Source organism: Melospiza georgiana, chromosome 15 (genome assembly GCF_028018845.1).
Source record: "Melospiza georgiana isolate bMelGeo1 chromosome 15, bMelGeo1.pri, whole genome shotgun sequence".
NCBI classification, from domain to species: domain Eukaryota; kingdom Metazoa; phylum Chordata; class Aves; order Passeriformes; family Passerellidae; genus Melospiza; species Melospiza georgiana.
Window position 1 is genome coordinate 11,767,963 of NC_080444.1, and position 20,244 is coordinate 11,788,206.

General features: G+C 36.9%; 1 protein-coding gene across 2 annotated transcripts in view; it reads left to right on the top strand.

Annotated features, from left to right (window-relative positions):
- GABRG2 (gamma-aminobutyric acid type A receptor subunit gamma2) overlaps positions 1 to 20,244 on the top strand; it is a 61,664-nt gene that overhangs the window by 23,941 nt on the left and 17,479 nt on the right. For both annotated transcript variants that reach the window (XM_058034878.1, XM_058034879.1), the window contains exons 2-6: positions 199 to 347; positions 1,950 to 2,017; positions 2,773 to 2,993; positions 5,535 to 5,617; positions 6,299 to 6,436. In XM_058034878.1, coding sequence (XP_057890861.1) covers positions 199 to 347; positions 1,950 to 2,017; positions 2,773 to 2,993; positions 5,535 to 5,617; positions 6,299 to 6,436 — 659 coding nt within the window. The remainder of the gene's footprint in view (positions 1 to 198; positions 348 to 1,949; positions 2,018 to 2,772; positions 2,994 to 5,534; positions 5,618 to 6,298; positions 6,437 to 20,244) is intronic.

Consider the following 20,244-nt stretch of genomic DNA (forward strand, 5'->3'; position numbering starts at 1 on the left):
TGCTGATAAAATGAACTGTAACCTCAGCTGTTATCTGGCATCTTTACTGAGAGTCTAATTTTGAAAATGAGACATTTCTAAAATGTTTTTACAGTATTATTAAAATGTTAAATGTGTCTGTGTTGTCTTCCAAAGAAATTACCTTCAAATTCGTATCTTTCAAGGCTTTTCTTCTTTTCATTTTTGTCTCTTTAACAGCTCCACACAAAAGGGAGATGATGATTATGAAGATTACACTACAAATAAGACTTGGGTTTTGACTCCCAAAGTCCATGAGAGCGATGTGACTCTTATTTTAAATGGTTTGCTGGAAGGATATGACAACAAATTGAGACCTGACATAGGAGGTACGTTGGTGTTGGTTTTAGATCACTGTTGATTAAGCAGTGAAGAGAAAGAATTTTCATGTCATATTATGCTACTCAGGAAGCAGAATCAATTCAAAGTAGTTACAAGACTAAAATGCAATGCAGAAAAACATCAGAGGCATGTAAATTAGTAATGATTTTGGAAGCTGACATAAATTAAGATGGCTGAATCTATCCTAAGTCATCTAATAAGAGTGTTATAATTTGCTGAATCAGGCAGCTTGTGATGATTTACCTGCATATGATGTTCAGAATTAAACTTCTGGGGAAATAAAAAGCAAGTTTTTATCTTTTTTCTTTGTACCTAAGAGATTCTGTCAGAGAACCACAAATAATACAATGGAAAGAAAGGCCAAAAAGAGGCTAATACAGCATAATCCTTTTATGATGTGATGGATACAGAGCCTCCAACAGCAGCAGGCTTGCACAGATTTATGCAGCCTGGGCAGGAGGTGACAGAATTGGGCACAGAGGAGGAGGTTCACAAAAGATAACTGCAGTCAAGCAAAGCCAGTCTGCCCAGATGGTTCCCACAGCCAATGCAGGTAAATAGATCCGAGCCTGCACTCAGAATGGAAATCTTATTTGACTCAATCACCTTTTGGAGGGATCTTCCTCTCCACTGATTACTGAGGTAACCCCAAGAAAAAAATCTCCCTGAATTGCTGAAAGTCAGTTTGAGAAGCCCCATGAGAGCACAGAGCAGGCAGACAATACCTCTGCAGAGGAGGATACAGCAGTAAGAAGATTATGGAAAAAGGCACAGAATTCATGGATGAGGTAGACAGAGGAAAGCAGAGAGCAGCAAGGTCAACGAAGGAAGCTAACAAGTTTATAGTGGCCTATAAAATAAGGAATTTTTCACAGTGAAGGATAACATGAGTCTTTAACCTTCAGTGTATGTATACAGTGTAAATTAGCAAAAGAATTTGTCTTCACATAAACCAAGACTTTAGAAACAGAAAAGAAGTAAAGCATTCCTAAAATCATCTGGGATAAAAACAATCATGCTGTAGCCAAGATATATAAGAATAATAAAGCTGAAATGGAGTGATTTCAAAAGAAATTAACACAACAATTCTTATTTTCTGCTTTAGAGCCTTAAGTATTTTGGCTTTGGTCTCACAAAATTGTTACTTTTCTACAGCCACCTATGCAGGCCACAGCAGTCATGTTGCATTTGGCATTGCAATGTAAAACAAGTGATGAAAGCATCATAAGATAAATAAATTTGCTTTTGTTCATAGTGTTTTGTTTTGATGCTCTGCTTTGACCTGAGACAAAATGTAGACTCTCTCAGTCAGATGAGCCTCTCTAGGCTACAAGGACTAGTGTCAGTGTTTGTTCTCATAGCATAAGGGAATTGGTTTTGATAGAATAAATGATAAAAGAATTTGTCCAAAGAATTTCCAACTAATTTAGAACTGAAGAAATGGTTGCAAATTTGTATTTAGTTTATATGCACATTTAAATGTGAGGCAACCACAGAGGAGAGATGCCATAGTAACATGCTCCTGCTTGACTTTCATGTAGTTGATTTTGACCTTCATTGGTTACTGATTCTTGTTGTTTCTCTTGCAGTTAAACCGACAATAATTCACACTGACATGTACGTAAATAGCATTGGCCCCGTGAATGCTATCAATATGGTAGGTAAAGGATTGCCCATTTGCCTTGTAACAAAGTCTCCATCATTTTGACATTACAAAGCTTCCATTAGTTCTTAATGTTGTGTCATACCTATTTTATTTTTTAAATCTCATTTTAATTATGGATGGGAGGACTTGATGTGCTATAAATCTGTACAAGTCAGAAAACTGAGCTATAAGCTGTAAATGCAAAAATAATTGTTTTAACCTATCCTCACATTTTTATGTGCTCTGCTTTCAAAAGCTTTGCAACAGTTTAACTCTAGAAAAACCAATCTTCCAGGTTGCTACAAAATTAGGAAAACCATTAATGAGTGATATTACCACTCTTGCCACCATGAGATAATAAGTAAAAGGCCTAGAACTTCTGCAGGGACTTCACCATTTCTGAGATCAACCATGGGGCACGGGCAATTAGTTGGCTCAAGCTTTTCCTGTCCTAGGTCCAAAGAAATAATAATTGTTCTCTGACCTGAGCAGGTGTGGGCTGAGATGTGGGGGCACAGAATTAGAAAGGTGCATATAACACTCACTTGCACCTTAGTTTTACCCTCAATGGTAAAATAATAAATTGTTCTAAAAAAATCTTTGGTAAAACCTGCCTCAAAACTTCCCCAAAAGAAATTGGTTTTATCAGTTCTAGTATCACCTTCTGTAGCTCCAGTTTTTTCATATGAAATTAAGGAAAGCATATCAGGAGTTATGTGGAATGCTGAGTGCTGTGTTTTCATCAGTATTTCTGGTTAACACAACAGGAATATACAATTGATATATTTTTCGCCCAAACGTGGTATGACAGACGTCTGAAGTTCAACAGCACTATAAAAGTGCTCAGATTAAACAGCAACATGGTTGGGAAGATCTGGATACCAGACACATTTTTCCGAAATTCCAAGAAGGCTGATGCTCACTGGATAACAACTCCTAATAGGATGCTCAGGATCTGGAATGACGGCAGAGTCTTGTACACTTTGAGGTATTTATACCTAATTTAATTCCATTTTCGCTAAGGAAAGCCAAAGAGAAAAGTCATTTGACGTTAACCAGAAGGGAAAAAATACTGAGTTTTCCTATAAATTTATGCAAACAACCCTGGAAAAGGGAAGAATTTAGAAGACATCAATTGTATGAAATTTATTTTATATTGGCACGATAAGAGGTTTTATTTCTTCTTATAGATTGTACTGCTTTGCTCCACAGTAATCACCTCCCTATATTAACATTAACATAGACATTTTAATAGCAATTAGTCTTCATTTTCAAGTATGTTCTATTGTTTACCTTTGGTTTGGTCCCTTCTGCTTTTTGGTTGTTTTAAACTGATAAATGTGAAATATCCTTGAATTAAGTAGATGGTATAAAAGGAGCTACTACTTTCATCAAAGGCCTCTTATTCTGAATTGATTACAATCTAACCTGATGAAACTCCACCCTGAAAAAGCAATTTATTCCTCAAATATCTTAGACTAATAAGATTGCCATCCCAGCATTCAGTACTTAACTCAAGCCTATGGATATGCCCCATTCCACCAAAATTTTCATGGAACTGAACTTGATATACTCAACCTGTACAGGTTCCTCAGTCGTGCGCATAGTTTTTCTTTTAAGACAAAGTACCTTTTCAATAATTATGTGGATGCCATAGGTAACAACTCAAATATCATATTCCAAATTATCATAATATACTTTGTAAATGTGAAAATCCTGTGGGAGTGTTTTTTATACTTTTTCTTACATGTGATATAATATTTGGGTTTATGTAAAATATAGATAAACATAGCACTGTTTCAAGAGAATTTATAATTTAAAATGAGATTATACAATCAAAGATGATAGACATAAGCATATCAGATGATAGACATTTGAGGTTTAGACTACATTTTGTCAAAGTTTTATTTTGCTTTTACTTTCTTGGTGGCCAAAAATAAAGTTTTGAAGAAAAGTACACTCATAATTTTACTGAGTAGATGTGAAGCATTGGTTAAGACAACCTTTTAATGTTGCAACTGTCTGAATTATAAAAGAGTTTTATTTCATAGCTACTTTACATTTATTGCATATTAGAATAATAAGAATTGAAATCCAATGCAAATCAAAGTTAATCTGATAAAGATGAGCCTAGATCAACTTTATAAATGTTAAATTTGGACTTGGCTACAAGTCCAAATTTATCTTTCTCTTCAAATTCCTTGGTTTCTCTCACTACAGAGATGTATCTGGTAGCACTTGCAAACAGGTATCTGCTTTGAATGTATATTTAGTTGTGCTGGTGAGTCACAGCAAGCACCAAGGATTTAACCACAGTTAACCCAGAAATGAAATGTGATAGTATCACACAGCTGGGATTCTGTCCTCAAGAGGGATCCAAAAGGGATGGTTGAGTTTTCTCAGTCACCTCCCCCAGGTTTAAGAACCACCTGCCCAGCAGGAAACCAAGTATCCGTGGTACCGGAGATGATGAAAATGACAAGAGGAAGAGAAACAGGGAAATTAGATTGCTTCCCAAATCCCTAACACAGAAAGGTTGTCTTTGGACTCCACCATTAACTTGGTGGTCCCAGCACTCCTCTGCATCCCACAGGAGGAGACTCAGGGTCATTTGCCCATAACACCTTCATTCAGGAACATGGAAACAAACCAGGATTCATCCTTTGGACACCCCAGAATCAGCAAAGACCAGAAATCTGCAGCTTTCCTAGAGACACCTTGTGGAACAAACATTGTACCCCATCCTTTTCCTTTTTCCTTATCTCACCCCACCTCTTCCCTCTCTTCCAAAGTCCAAGTATCCTGCAGCTCATGGCTGGGCAGGGAGTGAGTGAAAAATGGTGGAGGTGTTAGCAGGAACACCAGAGGGTACATTTCACGTTACTTGGGATTTCTTACAGTAATTGTTTTTACCTGAGCTTAGCACCTACACTTCCTGAGTTATCAGGGAGACTCTCCTAATATTCAGTGGAGACAAACATCTTTTGGTACATTTTTCTTCTGATTAAATTTGAATGTCTTATTTTGGAGTGAGAGGAAGTGTATCCTCAGAATGCCTCTGCACTAGCTCTGAAGGGAGTCTGCATGGCTGTCTTGGATGCAGATGTCTAAATTTGGACTCCCATCCATCATTTCTGAAATAGAATCTTTGTCACATAAAATACATTTTCCTAATGCTTTATGGCATGTTGTGACACAAAGATTTGTCACTGCTCATGAGATGACCTGTATATCTACCTACCTATGGATTTGTCAGTCATGAGTAATGCTGCCATTTCAGATGCACAGGAACAGAACTTTAATACCTTCTTCTATTACACAGTCCAGAAAGTAGATGATCAAGGTCTATGGAACCAAAAAAGAAATATTGCTTATCAGTAACCATGATGTCTTCCTATGCTTGGAATATTCCAGTAATTACATAGATAGCAATAGTTTACTTTACATATATATATATATATATATATATATATATATATATATATATATATATATATATGTATATATCTCCTGATCTCTTTCTCCTCAGGCTGACTATTGATGCTGAGTGTCAGCTACAGTTACACAACTTCCCAATGGATGTCCACTCCTGCCCACTGGAATTTTCAAGCTGTAAGTAACATGCTTAAAAATATTCCTTTTTCTGACCCACACTAAACTTAATATAAATTTATTTTTACATACCTAGAGTCAGTGAAGGTTATGTTCTTCAGACATACCCTCCTGATTTTTAGTTTTATTTTGATTTTTTTTCAGTTCATGTATTATATATGTTCACAAATATCATTAAGGACCGCTATGAAAAATTATAAAATATCTGGACCCTATGTGATTAATTTCTGATAATATTTGACCATAAAACAAGAAACTTTTACTTTCAGCATCAAGGTGTCCTGGTCTTTCACTTCCTCTCTGTGCATGGAGAGAACTACTATTGTACTAGTTGAAGTCAAGAGTTTGGCATTTTGTGGTTAGACCAAGGTGTGAATTCCTGGTCCAGCTGCAAATACATCTGGAGGATGGGCAAAACTGCATCTTATTAGGTCCACAAAAGTGAAAAACCTATTTTTGAAAAATTTATCTCAAGTGCTATTATAATTTATAATTAATAAAATGTGACATTAAGTAAAAGGCACTAGTAAGTAACTTGAGAAAAACATATCTATAATTTACTTGCAATATGCTTCCCCAGTTTTTTCCAGAAATAGCTAGTAGTATTTTTACTCCCCAAAGCACCCTAAAGCCTAGCAGTGGCTATGAAACCAAGCTGTGTGTATTTTCCTTTGCAATAAGATGGCTACCCCAGAGAAGAGATCATTTACCAGTGGAAGCGCAGCTCGGTGGAGGTGGGGGACACCCGCTCCTGGAGGCTCTACCAGTTCGCCTTCACAGGACTCAGAAACACATCTGAGGTGGTGAGGACTACTTCAGGTAAGACAACTGAAGGATTTGCCTCCAGGCTCAGTAAGGATTTTATTAACAGAATAAAACCAAGAAAGATATGTCTGGTTAGAACTTAGCATTTACTCTGCACTGAACAATTACAGGTTTTTCAATATCTATGCAACCATCCAGCCTTTGCCATTTCTGAATTCCTCACAGGAAGAAAAATTAGTTCTTGTCTGCTATCCATTCTTGTCCTCCATAAAAAACCTCTGACTGTCAGGAGGAAGACACTGCTACAAAGGGTGGATGGGTGAGGGAGCTTGCACTGCTTCAGTGCAGAAAACAGCAGAACTGAGCCACTAAAGGATGATCTGACTCTGCACTGAACACTTTACAATCCTCTTCCCACTGCCAGGCACAGAAAGTAAGCCTGCACAGAAGTGAAACTCAAAGTCCCAACTTCTTTACTACAGAGGCTCCAAGTTTATTTTTTCCCTAAAATAAGGCACATTCAACTTTCATTAAAGAGAACAGCCTTACAAATCAGTCTCAGATGGCCTTCCTTCATATTTCTATCTCCTTGGAAACAAGCAATGGGATTCAGAATTATAAATGAGGATGTACTCAGTGTTTATTAAAAATACAATTTTAACCCTACTAACTAAACAGAAAAATACATTTTTCTATATGTTTTGTTTTATTTCTTGATGGAAACAAAAGCAGTTACTATGAGGAGAGATGTAAAGAGGAACTGCATATTAATGTTGTTGTATATGCATGATATATCTTGTCTTTCTTAATTTCAAAAAGAACAATTAAATGTAAGCAGGTTGGCGATTTTTCCATCTGCTTCTAATTTTTACCTTACTTTACAGTTCTGGCAAATCTCTTAATTTAAATTCAGGCATCTGTGTTTATTCTGACTTCAGAAATACCCCCACCCATTTTATTTCTACAAGGCCGGCATTGCTGTTTTATTCAAAAAGGAAAGTAGGATATTCTAGAGTTGAGAGGAGCCTGCTGTACATTACACAGGAGAACAAGCAAAGAGATGGAGAATTAATTCAAGTTCCAAGTCCTTAATCTCTGGACATTAAGCACCAATGATGTGTTCAGTCTCATGAGCAGGGCAAAACCAGAATGCAGCCATGTAGGCCTCATGGAGTCTGCTGCTGCTGCAGCCAAGGAAGGTATTTAATCAAGCATTGAAGAAAGCAGTTAACTTTTCTCGTTTTCTCAGGAAAACAAACATCAAGGTGCAAAAGAGGACAGAAGAGCAGCATGTTTGCCAACCATAGCTGCTAATAACCACCATTACACAGGGCTCTCAAAGCAAAAATATCAGCAGCAATAAAAACATCTCCCCTCAGACAGCACAAATGACAGGATTGCACCCAAATGTGCTTGCAGTCTCATCCTGCCCACATTGAAAACTATCTATATTTCACCCCTAATTTGAGTTTCTTCTATTTGCTATTTTCTTTAATTTTCTGCTTGAGCCATTCTCTAATCAACTCTTTTTATTTTTGACCAGAGAGAGAAAATAATAAAATCTTGACATGCTACAAGCTTCCTATACCCTGATTGAGTGCACTGGTGACACAAAAACATTCTCTAATGTTCTGTTAATGTGAACGAGGTGCATCCTGGGAAATAAACAGTAAAATACAAAAGGGCAAAAAATTCCTTTCTCATGCAAAGCAAACCTTTCTTCTTTCAGGGTATAGTCATTCAAACTGTTAGTACTCACCTGGAATACTCTCATAATTTAGCCTCCATAGTTTGTAATATGATGACACGCACCAGTCCATTTTGTTTGCACTAAAATAATTAGCAGCTAGCATGCGCTTTAAAGCAGTGAAAAGTTGTCACTCAATTCCTGAGTTAAAAAGCACATGGAAGTTACTCAGCCTCCTGCTGCTGCATTCACAGGCCTGCTGAGTATAAAAATTTGGAAAAATATCCTGTGTATGTATTTCTTCTGCTGCAGTTACCCTGTGCTTGATTTTCATTGCTCCTCTACTTTTTATAACCACAGATATGTAAAACTAGGTTTTATTTTGATCTGGGTGTAGCATCTAAATAATAGAAGGCAGAAAAAAACCCTAATAATATAGCAGCTGCCATGACTCTGGTCTATTTCCTACAAATATTTTCTTAAAGCCAGCAGAGCCTAAAGGGTCTTCATGGCTTCCTTAAGTGACTTATTAGCATGCTGGAAACTACACTAAGTCCTGTATCCCTCTGCCAGACCCTCACTCTACCTATAATTAAACCCTTAGAATGAATATATTTTCAAAAGTTTCATGAACAGTAAGAACAAAAAAAAAAAAATTCCAATTTTAATAGCAACCTAGGTGCAGCCAGAGTACCCTAGTTAAAAGTTTGAGTACCCATACAGCTAAAATAATCTTGACACTTCATGCAATTACTTTCAGTGCAGAATTTCAGTACAAACTCATGCCAATGTTTTGGTAGAGATAAAATCTGAGGTAAAGTGGAGTAGGCAATGGAAAATTAATGAGATGTTGGAAAGTGGTCTATAATATACTCCCACAAACTCTTCCCCAAAATTAAATTTAGTTGAAAAAAAAACCCAGAGAAACCAGAATGAAAGAAGGGGTGTTAGAGAATGCAAAATCGAACAGTTAGAGAACAAAAGGATCTTGGGGCTAGTGTTAAGGCATTTGAAAGTGGAGTAAACCTTCAGTGTCTCTATCTTTCACAATTTCAAAACAAATGCTTGTTTCCAGCTTTATACCTCCCAGCAACCAACACCTTATCCTTAAGGGCAATGCTTATTTTGTGTCTGGAGGGAGAATCAGGAAGGCTGAGATTTGGCCATTACCAACTCCACTACTCTCTTTGTGTCATGTCAAAGCTGCACTTTTGAGCTATAGGCTGGGCTATGGGCAGAGAAGGACAAGGCTTGTTTGAGTGTGAGCTTCCTAAGACCTGATGGCTCTTGCTGAAATTAATACATTTATCTGCTGCTCTTCCTTTGCACGCACTGCAGAAATACAAGATTAACTCAAAGGGCCAGATGTCAGAATTCTGTCCCTTAGTTGGCAAATCCCAGGAAATCCCAGCAACGGCTGAAAAAACCCAACTGGAATATTAAAAACATCCCTCTATTTCTCTTATCAGAAGTAAGTCATCCTGAAGTACCAGCTTGTTTCTCTCCAAACTGAACATTTACATGCAACTTTTTCTTTGAAAGTCACTGACCAAGCAGTAAGACATAATTTAGCAAAGGGAATCCAATTTAAGAGCCCACTAATAGTGGGGACTCTTAAAAATAGTTCACTATAAACCTTCTGCCTTATGGACATTTCATTAAAATAATCAAATAGTCCATACACATTATCTGCATTGTTTTTTGCCTTTACACTAAAATCTACCTTTTGTAAACAGCATTGGCTTAGTTTAGATTATTTTCAATAAGAGTACATGTTGAGACTTAATATCATCTGAGTTATATAAGTGCAATACTTTGAGAAAGACAGGGTAGTGCAGGGGAATATAGCAAGTAAGGAGTTTAGAAAAAATGACCTATAGAAATACTTGGAAGTATGGAACTAGTATGGAAGAATATTGATGATCAAAGGAGTGAAACAACCAGACTGTTTTTAAATCATAACAATGATGAATGCTGCTAGAGAGGAAAATAGTGGAAACCCTAAAATCAGAGAGTTTATGAAATCATAGGACAGATCAAGAGGAAAGAAGTAGCTTAAATCTTGAAATTGTATCAATAGGTTTCCATTAATTTAATACAAGTCCTACATAAATTGCACTTCTACTCACTCTTCCAGTTGTTTTCAACATATAAAACATTGTACTATGCAAAACAGTTTGTAAATGTGTAATTATTCAGGACAGATGGAGTTTCTGGTATTCCCAGTTCATTTCTATGACTGGGTAGTTCCTTTTTTTAGACCAGATATTGTCTACTGCTTATTTACAGAGCCTGTCCTGAATTTTTAATTAGATACAAAGGCATTAGAAGACTAATAAATAGCAATTCAATAAACTGCAGAGGAGCCACAAGACTGGTCAGGCAGTATTTGTAAATACCTTTTATTTTCTTCCTTTTCTATGTTTTAGAGAGCTAATGGGAGCTATGCACTAGAGATGGTGCATTGCTCAGAATTGATAAATGGGTAATTAAATATTCCCCTTGCGATGCAACAGCTAAACCACATAAGTAAATCTGGGTCTGGTTTCTGTTTTATCTAGAAAATATAGTCAGGGCTATTATTTTGTGGAAGAAGATGTATTTTCAGGCTTTTATACTTTATTTCAATTTTGTTTCCTAATGAATTGAACTGTTGGCAGATATGCAGTCCCCAGAGGTTTCATAATGCTCAAAAAACCCCAGGAGTCGTCTTCTGTTTCTTTATTAAGGCAAAATATGACAGCTGCAATCAGATTTGTAGATCTGCATTGGGAAATAGTCCTGACATTAAAAATTGGCATAAGTGGATCTCCAGTGCACCTAGAAATCCCTGCCAGCCCCACACACAGCCTCAGGCTCTAGCATGGGCTGACTGGAGCATCTGGCATTGCCAGGGAGATCTGTCTGAGAACCCAAAACATTTCCTGTCTGAAGATGCTGAGCTACTGAATGGGTACAAGGTACTGCTACCTGCATCTTGCATTTGGCAGAACTTAAACACGTTTGAATTCACCTTACAGAGGAGCAAATAATGGCATAAGCTGCAAGTCAGAAAACCCAGATGACTTAAAGTGTTCGATGCATTCTTATTGTTCTCTTTATGGTATGGGAAGGTATTTATCTCAATATCCTTATTTTTGAAAAAGCTATATTAAATTATTACCTTAAACATGCTTGCTAGAAGAATACCATCTCTGCAGCACAGTGAAACACTTAAAACAGAAGGCAGACACAATAAACTGAAAGGCCTACTTTTATGTGTGATGCCTCAATGGAAATCCTCAATTCTAAGCTAATCACCTTAAGATAACCCTAAAACATTTAATAGCTACACCTTCAGATTTTACTCCCATTATGATTAGCCACCTATCCTAGTAAGAGAGTCAACAGGGAGTATTTTTGCTTATAAATTCTTTAGTTTTTTATTCAAACTATCCCTTATTTTAACTTTCCTGAACCACCACATTACTGCACCCAAATAAAATAATTTGAAAGAAAACACAGGAGGAGTTGACTTTTGCATAATACCATTAAAAAGGGTTACAGACACTTCTGTGAGAAGGAGTTCAGCCATGGTGACAGCTTGCAACAGTTTGATCTTGCTCTTCGGGGATAAAAGCCAGTCTAACATAACTACACTTGCATACTCTTTTGGAGAATAATGGATAAGAGATATTTCTAAAATGTGAACAACAATTTTTTTTCTAAAATAATCCACATACTCCTGCTGGTCTGTCATGGATCAAATCATATTAATTAACGAACATTTACTAAAGTTTAACTGTTGAATAATTTGCTCACTGAAAATAATCTAAATTTCAGGACTATGTCTTCAAAGAATAAAACTGAAATACAATTCCCTTCATTCCCTAACTTTTGTATGGTCTACATTTTTTCCAGTTGGTTAGTTGTGTGGCAAATAAGAATTTACATTAAAATGTACATGATTGAATAAACAAACAAATTCAGTAAACTGGCATTTTCAATCCTCCCTATCATGCAGACTTCCAAGATCTATGTATGGATATTTTTTTAGAACTGCAAAATCAGAACTCCCTAGTACCATTTATCCTTACATAATCCCTGTAGAGACAGACAGGACTACAGGGACAAACCCAAAGGCTTCCCAGGACACGTCCCAGGGCACTAGACAATGAAGAGCAGACAAGCAGGACACAAGGCTGACCTGGAATGGCTGGGAAAGACTCAGGGCAGATTTGAGTCTCTTCTGTACTGGCTGCTTCAGCCCTTGGCTAAAAACCTACAGTTGCTCTCCCACTTTAGTCATTCAAGCACCTCTCCGTTCATCCTCTGCTCTGTAGATTCTTTTCACTGTAGACCCATCCTGTGGCAGCAGAGCAAGAGGAAAACCAGGAGCATCTTAACAGCACAGGCTGAGGTCATGGGATTCAACACAAATGCCACATCCAACAAAACCCAGTGAGTCCAAGCAATACAGATAATTAATAGCCAGGGTTCAGATAATTAATAGCCAGGGTTTGGCTGGTTTCAGCTCTGTGTTCAGTTGTGAGCACAACAGAAATGAAGTTGCTAGTTTGTGTGGCACAGTCACTGCCTTCAGCCTGCTGGCTGCTGGGGGACTCCTGGGGAAGATCTGCATGGAGAGCAGGGACATGTGGTCACAGCAGAAGCCACAGCTGGCACTGCAGGGACATCACCCCTGGAGCTGGTGCAGAAAGCACCCAGAGCCAAAACTCCTCCACTTTGCCATCTCTTTCACAGTGACAGGTTAGATCTTTTGGTTTAATTGGCAGGAAAAAACCAAACACTACTCCTAGGCAATCAATAAGTTGAAAAAACTCAGAGTTTGAGAGAATCTGACTTTTCTGTTCAGGTTTGTATCTATAGAGATTCAGGTATTGAAATCCACCTGCTTCTACCTAATCATATAAAGAATTGAAAGGCTCTTTTGATGATTACTTTTCATTTTTGAGAGAATTTCTTCCAATTCCTTTGACATTAATTCAGCCTTTTTTTTCCTAGACTCAATGGCAACTGACTTACCTCAGTAAAACAAAATCATGACTGTCCCTGAGGAAAAGGGTTGCTGGGGCCTGAAATCCTCCTCATAATAACTCCCCAACTGAACAAAGATTCTTGAGGGTCAAGGTTTTATTCTGAGTCTGTCCTTCATAAGGTTTTCCGTATCTAAAAGCATGGCCTGCTAGAGCTTAAACAGTTTCAGAAAGGTCAGATAAGGATAAAAAGAATTAATATACAAGTAACCAGAGAATAAGGGATAATGTGGGATCTTACAAGCATTTCCACTGAACTTATTTCTGGGTAATTACAAAACACAGATGCTACAAGCAAGATTGGTTCTGCATTAAATATACTTGTGTAGATATGATAGAACATTGCCTTTAAATAATATTTGTTCATTTAATACAAGAAAAGAATTAGATCTTTTCGGATATTTGAATTATTAAAAAGAAAGAAAAAATAGAATTTTGAGTGTTTCTAATTTATGATAAAATCAGCAAGTTAACAGGGTGAGTATATCTTAAAACACTTCCTGGACATAACCAAGCATAAAAATTCTTGTGCTGCCTCTTATGCCCCTATGAATATATTTTCATAAGTACTGGTGACTCCTTGAGACAAAACATATTATCTGAACTCCCTCCTATAATTCCTGTTTGGCAAGGAAATCATCCTCCCCAACCACTGAGTGATTTTTCAGAAACATCACAAGAGAAATCATTGCAATGTCACTCTTGGAGTTGCAGATAAACTTAATTATAATGAATTGCAGGGAGAAATCTTTGGTTCAAAAGGATCAGAGCAGGTGACATAGTAGTGAAGAACAATGTATAGTGACAACTACTTTAGAATTAAAATAAGTCTGAGTATTAAGCATTTTTGCACTAGGTAATAAGCATGTTTAAATCACTGATAAAAATAAATATTTTTAGTGCACTGTTCAAACAACTAAAGTTAAGCAATCCTGTGATAAATCACAAGGTTCCTGAGCATTCATCCTTTCATCTGCAGAGCACTAGATAATCTCTGTAGCCTGTAAACTGATCAGTGTAGTACTGATGGTCAATTTCTGTACTGATTTTTCACTTCCAGACCCTTTTTATGTCAAAAAACCATGCTTGTAGTACAATAATTATAAGATAATGTCTTGGACATTTTCTTCCCTTGGCCTGATTTTGTTATTCACCATCTTCCTCATTTCTCAGTAGAGAAAAAATTAATTCATTAGGATGTGTGAAGATGAGGACAGCTTAGTGTTCATAATGTGTATAGAGTAGGGATAGTTCATTTGAAATAGATTTTGCTTTGCCTGGGGCACATATATGTCCTAAATAATAAACATATTCCTCTAAGGCTCTTCTTACACAGTTAAATCCCTTCACTTTGCAAGTGCAATTTCTAGTTTCTCAAACCCCTGTCATTACACTGCATTTTTAGTAACCTACTTAGCTAAGATGCTGTTTTGTTGTCACTGAATTCGAATAGATATAATCGAAAGGCTGGTTGGAAATAAGACATACAAGTCTGTGTCACATGTAACAAGAGCCAGGCAGCATCCATGGGAGCTAATAATACTCAAATTCAGCCATATGTTAAAAAAATACATGGAAAAAAGAAATAAAACTAAATTAACATCACTAACTTTGAAGAGACCTTCACAGTGAGTCTTAATTGTTAATTATTTTTATCAAATAAAATGGGAGAAACAAAAAGAACACACTAGGGTGTTAAATGAAAATGTGTGCATGATGTACAAACTACTGAAACTCTCTGCTGTACTTTGTGACTACAAAATCTTCTACTTAGATTTTTAGATACATATTACCTACAATTCCATATCCCATCTTACAAGGCTGACAAGACATTCTCACAGAGAAATATAGTAGCCTAACAGTAAGAATGGTATTATGTTCAAATAGCTGTCATCATCATTGTATATTCTCAAACATTAACTCCCTCATTTTGTATTGTTAAAACAAATTCTAAATTGTAAATAGTGTGTGTTTTAACGTTGCCTTTTGAAACAAGGCATAATTGCCCTCATTTCAATGTACATTACAGAAGCTAAAAATATGCCACTTATCTCAAAAAGTGATACAGTCTATTAAGTGAGTTCTTTGCTACTCTCAAGAAGATTGCATAATTAAGGCTAAAGAGCTGCAGGATAAAATTTATGTAATAATACTTTCTTGTATCATGCCCTATATAGGAGAATTTGAAAATATTTTTCAAGATTTAATGCATAAAGTGCCACAACACCCTTTGTGTGTCTTAATGTTAGCGAATAGAAAGGGTTATGAAAGTTGTCTATTGTTCCAAAAATTGAGAAAATTAGGAAAAACTTTGACTAATGCAAATAATGTACTCTTGTTGATTGGAGCTCAATTTCTTCTATTTTAATCTGAGAGCATAACTTTGAAGAGGAAGTGGAATCATACTGTGTAGGTAACAACCCACCATACAAACTTGCTGCCATTCTCAGTGCACAGTTTAAAAACAACACCCAACACCTCACTTTCTTTGCTTCCCTCCAAAAGTCCTACGGTGAATCCACACCCTACTAATTCAAATTACAAACAGCAATAACTATTTGACCTTCCTTAATCTTCCTTCTCTACATTTTTGCAAAATGCAAAACACAACAAAGAAAAAGCATTGATTTTATTATCTTCTGCTGCTACCCAGTAATACTTATGCCAAACCAGAAGAAAACAAATTGGAATATTGTCAACCATCCTGGTAGTTTACCAAAATTCCCTTTCTTATCTTATGGTAGCAAATGCCTGGTCTGAAATCAAGCTCATGGATTGTTCCTCCTTAGGATGACAAAATCCTAAGGTGGAACAGCAGAACCTTGGAACTGCATTTATTGACTTTGATTATACAAATGCAAGAGCAATAACCAGGGCACTCATGACAGCATACTGTGACTCCAGTTTCCTCTAGTGCTAAGGGTTTGAGCTAAGAAAAAATGTTCTTGCGCAATTCTATTATTTGATTTCATCGTAGAAAAAGCAAAAAGTATTCTTGAAAATGAGTAAAATTAATTTTCTTCCCATTGTTATTTTGAAAAACAAGGATTGTCAACAACTCTATGACAATTTTTAGAGAAAAAACTAGCATACTATCAAGCATAGGTATAGGAAAACCTTTGGATATCTTTCCACCCTGAGAGAAATAAATGTACCTTTGGTGACAGGTAAAAAATTTCATCAAAAGAATTTATTATTAGAGAATATCAAAGACTACCCATGAAAAAAAAATCTTGGACAAATTTAAAGGAATAAGTAGCTTTTCAGAAAAGCACAATGAGGAACATTAATTTTATGAAATTTAATTAATTTACTCTGGAAATGTAAACTTTGGAGATAAAAACTCTTTTTCATTGAGATTAAATTCCCATGATAGCAGAATTGTATTCCAAAATCAAGGTTGCTTGCTCAAGGCAATACAAATGAACAACAGATGAATTGTTTCATGTTGAGAGCTGCTTGAAGAACTTTGTTTGTACCTGTATTCATCTTTTCCAGCATTCATTTGGAAATTTAAAGATACGTTCACATAGAGATGTTAGGATTAAAAACCAAGTTTTTTATCCTAAAAAGCTACATAAGCAAAACATGTATTTTTCAAAAACTACCATCAGTCACCTTCTTTTGAACTTCTAGAAATAATAAAATGTTTAAAATTGATCTGGTTGTGAGCTGCTGGGATGAAATTTGAAATCACCACTACCATTGATACATTAAAAACTGAGAGTCATGTTACAAATTAAGCCTCTGAGTTCAGAAAGAAAGGAAGGCAGTGTTTTCAATGCTCTTTTGGTTCCTCCTTCTCCCCCACCTGCCGAATGTGCACATGCACAGCAAACTGCTTCCTAGGGAACGCGGCCAGCAGAGCTGGGTCAGGATCAGCCCCTGCTGCTGGGCATGGCACCATGGAGGAGCAGAGCTGCATTTGCTGGTAGGGAATCTCTGTTTCCTGAATAGCACTGGATGCCATTTCCACACCTACATACTTTCAGGAAACTCATTAACCCCTTTCAAAGCAAATCTTTTGTTGGGTGTGAGAAGTTAACGTTTGCAATTTTATTACTTTGCCTTGGGCTTTGAGTATCCTTCTCTCTTTATGGCATCTGAGGTAACATCATGACTGTCCCAGAGGGAGTGAATGATCACTGCATCATTTCTGCATCCAGCCTCTCACCCCACCCTGAAATCTGGCAACCTCCATAGAAAGATCAATGCAAAACACTTTGAAAGACTTTTTGGAGCCTATCAACCTTATCTGATGCCTGTCACTTATTGCAGCCTTACCTCTCTTTTACAAACACAGCACCCAAACTTCTAAAAAAATAACATAGGAGACCCCCCAGAGACCTGACTTGCAGGCCCATCCCATCACATTGCCCTGTGTAGGGTGCAGCCCAGCCTGCATGGTACAGCTCAATACACAGCTCCCTCACCAGTCCTGTGGGACTCCAAATCCATCCTTCTCTGCATGCCTCACACTGCTTTGGATCCACAATTGCCAGTTCATTTTTAAAAGCTTCCTATGACATAATGTTCTAAAATGTTAAAAGAAAAAAGCCTTAAAAAGACATTACCCATGGGTAATGGGTACACATTGTTGTAACCTCACTTTTAAGCAGATATTAAGAGGTTGCACTCTTGGGCCTGAAAACATACAATGTGATGGCAGTACACACTGTGACATGGAACCAGTTTTGTAGTAGCTGTGAACTTTTATCCTGGATATGTCTGCCTGAGAAACAAATACTTCTTCAAAGGTCTCCTCTTGAAAAGAGAGAGCCATTTAAATACCTTGTAGGATTTGGACTAGGGTGATTACATACACCTAGAAGATCTACCTCTATCTGTGGAGCTGCTAACTAAAGCTTCAAGATGATTATCTGTAGTCTTTAAAGATTTTTTTCATGTCCTAAGCTTGATCTATTTGACTTCAAATGGCAAAACTGGGTATAAATTATTCATGATTCATAGCTGTCTCTTTTGAGGCATGATCTTCAAACCAAGCATCCTCTTTATCTCTGTTTCTCCCTTCAGGCCTGTGGCCTTGCTCTTGGTATTAAGTACAGTTTTAGAACATCATCTCATTGTTTGCCATTTTTCATCATTTCTCGCTCTTTCTTTCTTAGTTTCTTGAACACCTTTCATGGTTTTTCAAGCTTTACATTTATTTACTATTTTAATAATAACCTAGTTCCTTCTACTTTAGTGTCTTTATTTCTTCTCTAATTTTAAAAATCCTTTCTTTCCCCCTTCTAATAGCTAAAGAGAAAATGGTTTTAAAGGCTTTTTTCTTTCCTTCAACACTTCTACTTTTTATCTAATATCAATAATACCCTCCTAGAAAGCTAAAGAGCTTAAAAACACACCCAAACACAATTGCCATCTCCTTTCTTAGCATATAAATAACTGTTCTATTAGAGCTAGGGTTTTTTTTCCATTTCATTTCCTCACCAATCACACCTTAGACAATTTTGCAACACCTACTTTTGCCAGCGGATGTTTCTGCTGCTACCTCTGATTGTGAACAAGATTAATTTGCACATTGCTGAAGGTTTGCACCTGGTTTCTGCAAGACAAAATACTTAATAAACGAGAAACAATTTGGAATATGCACACAGAGCAGGCCTTGTCCTCAGGCAAACTGATAGCAGGAGAAGGAAAATCATGTTTGCCTCTCAAATACTGGTCCATGACAGTCTCCTCTAGAAGAATGTCTCAAATAGTAAAAAATATATTAATAATATTTTTATCAAAAATTTTTCTAAGTAGTTCTAAACACCAAAAATAAGAACATCATATTTTTAATAGTCAGAGACGTGAAATCTAGAGCACTTTCTTCTAGGGAATTTGGTAATCTCTTTATATTCTATGGTCTTAAAGCATGGTTTTCACAGATTTAAATGTTTAGAAAATGTTGACAATAAATGCCTTACTCTCAAACAAGTCAAACTAAACACAGACCCAGATGCATCCAGTGAAAATATTTCTCCTCTCATTCTGAGCTTTTCTATGTAGGATTTGTGGTATGTTAAAAGCAGAAGTTGTGTATGCATGGCTGTATTTAATATAGTAATATATGTAACACATCACTTATTTCTGTAATACACATGACTTCATGCAATTTAGATGCTCCTTTTATTGAGCTCAGCTCAAGGAAAAATCTAACTACAGCTCTAAATCCTATAAGGCAGGCACCCTTCTTGAAACATGCCTACTAACGGGAGCAGCCTGCTCCTATACGGCCTTCCACATGTCCAGCAGGAGAAAAGCACAGCTCACACGGGAGTGAGTGCACAGTGTTTTCCAACAGGACTATTCATATTTTACCACATTGAGTCCTTGTGCTCAGAGATATTTTCTTACTGAGCTCTCTGAAGCCCAGGACATTGGGTAGGTGACCACCCTGTTTTGGGTCTGGTCTGTATAACTTTTGCTCTTCGATGTTTTGCCTTCTAGAGTCTCATACTCAAGTAAAATTTCGTCTTGGTTAGTTGAACTGGTTTTCTGGGGGTTTAAAACTAAATAGCCACTGATGAAGTATCCTAAAATATTTAATGGAAGCTAAAAATAAATAGAATTGAAACACTAAAAAGAAATGGAAAAGTCAGTCCAATGCTGGAAGCTGAGCAATAAAAGCAGATGTATCCCTCCCTCCCAGTACCCCTTGGGCTCTTTGTTTATGGTACTGTCTTCCCAGTCATCTCCCTGTGCACCCACTGGAAGTGAGATGCTGGTGTTTGAGTGGTATTTCCTTGTATAAATATTTTTCTGCTGGGGCGTTCAGACAGAATGAATCTGTGAAATCTGGAGCTCCCCTGCAGAACGTTGCCTCCATGCAGTCATGCCTCCTCTCCTCTGCAGAGGAAGCAGAAGGAAACATCAAGTTTTATTGCAGCCCCAGGTTATGTACTACTGCCTCCTGGCCCTGAAAGTAACTGGAAACATCAAAACCAAAGATTAAATGTACTGTATTCTCAAATTCCTCTTCTCCCCAAATGAAAGGCATTCAGAGGAAATCAAGAATGACCTCTGCTGTGCAAGGCAATTCACAAAGATACAAAAGCAAATCTGAGAAGGGATGTTTATGAGCTACATTAGTCACTTGCAGTTATTTCAGCAACCAGGACTTGCACAAAGCT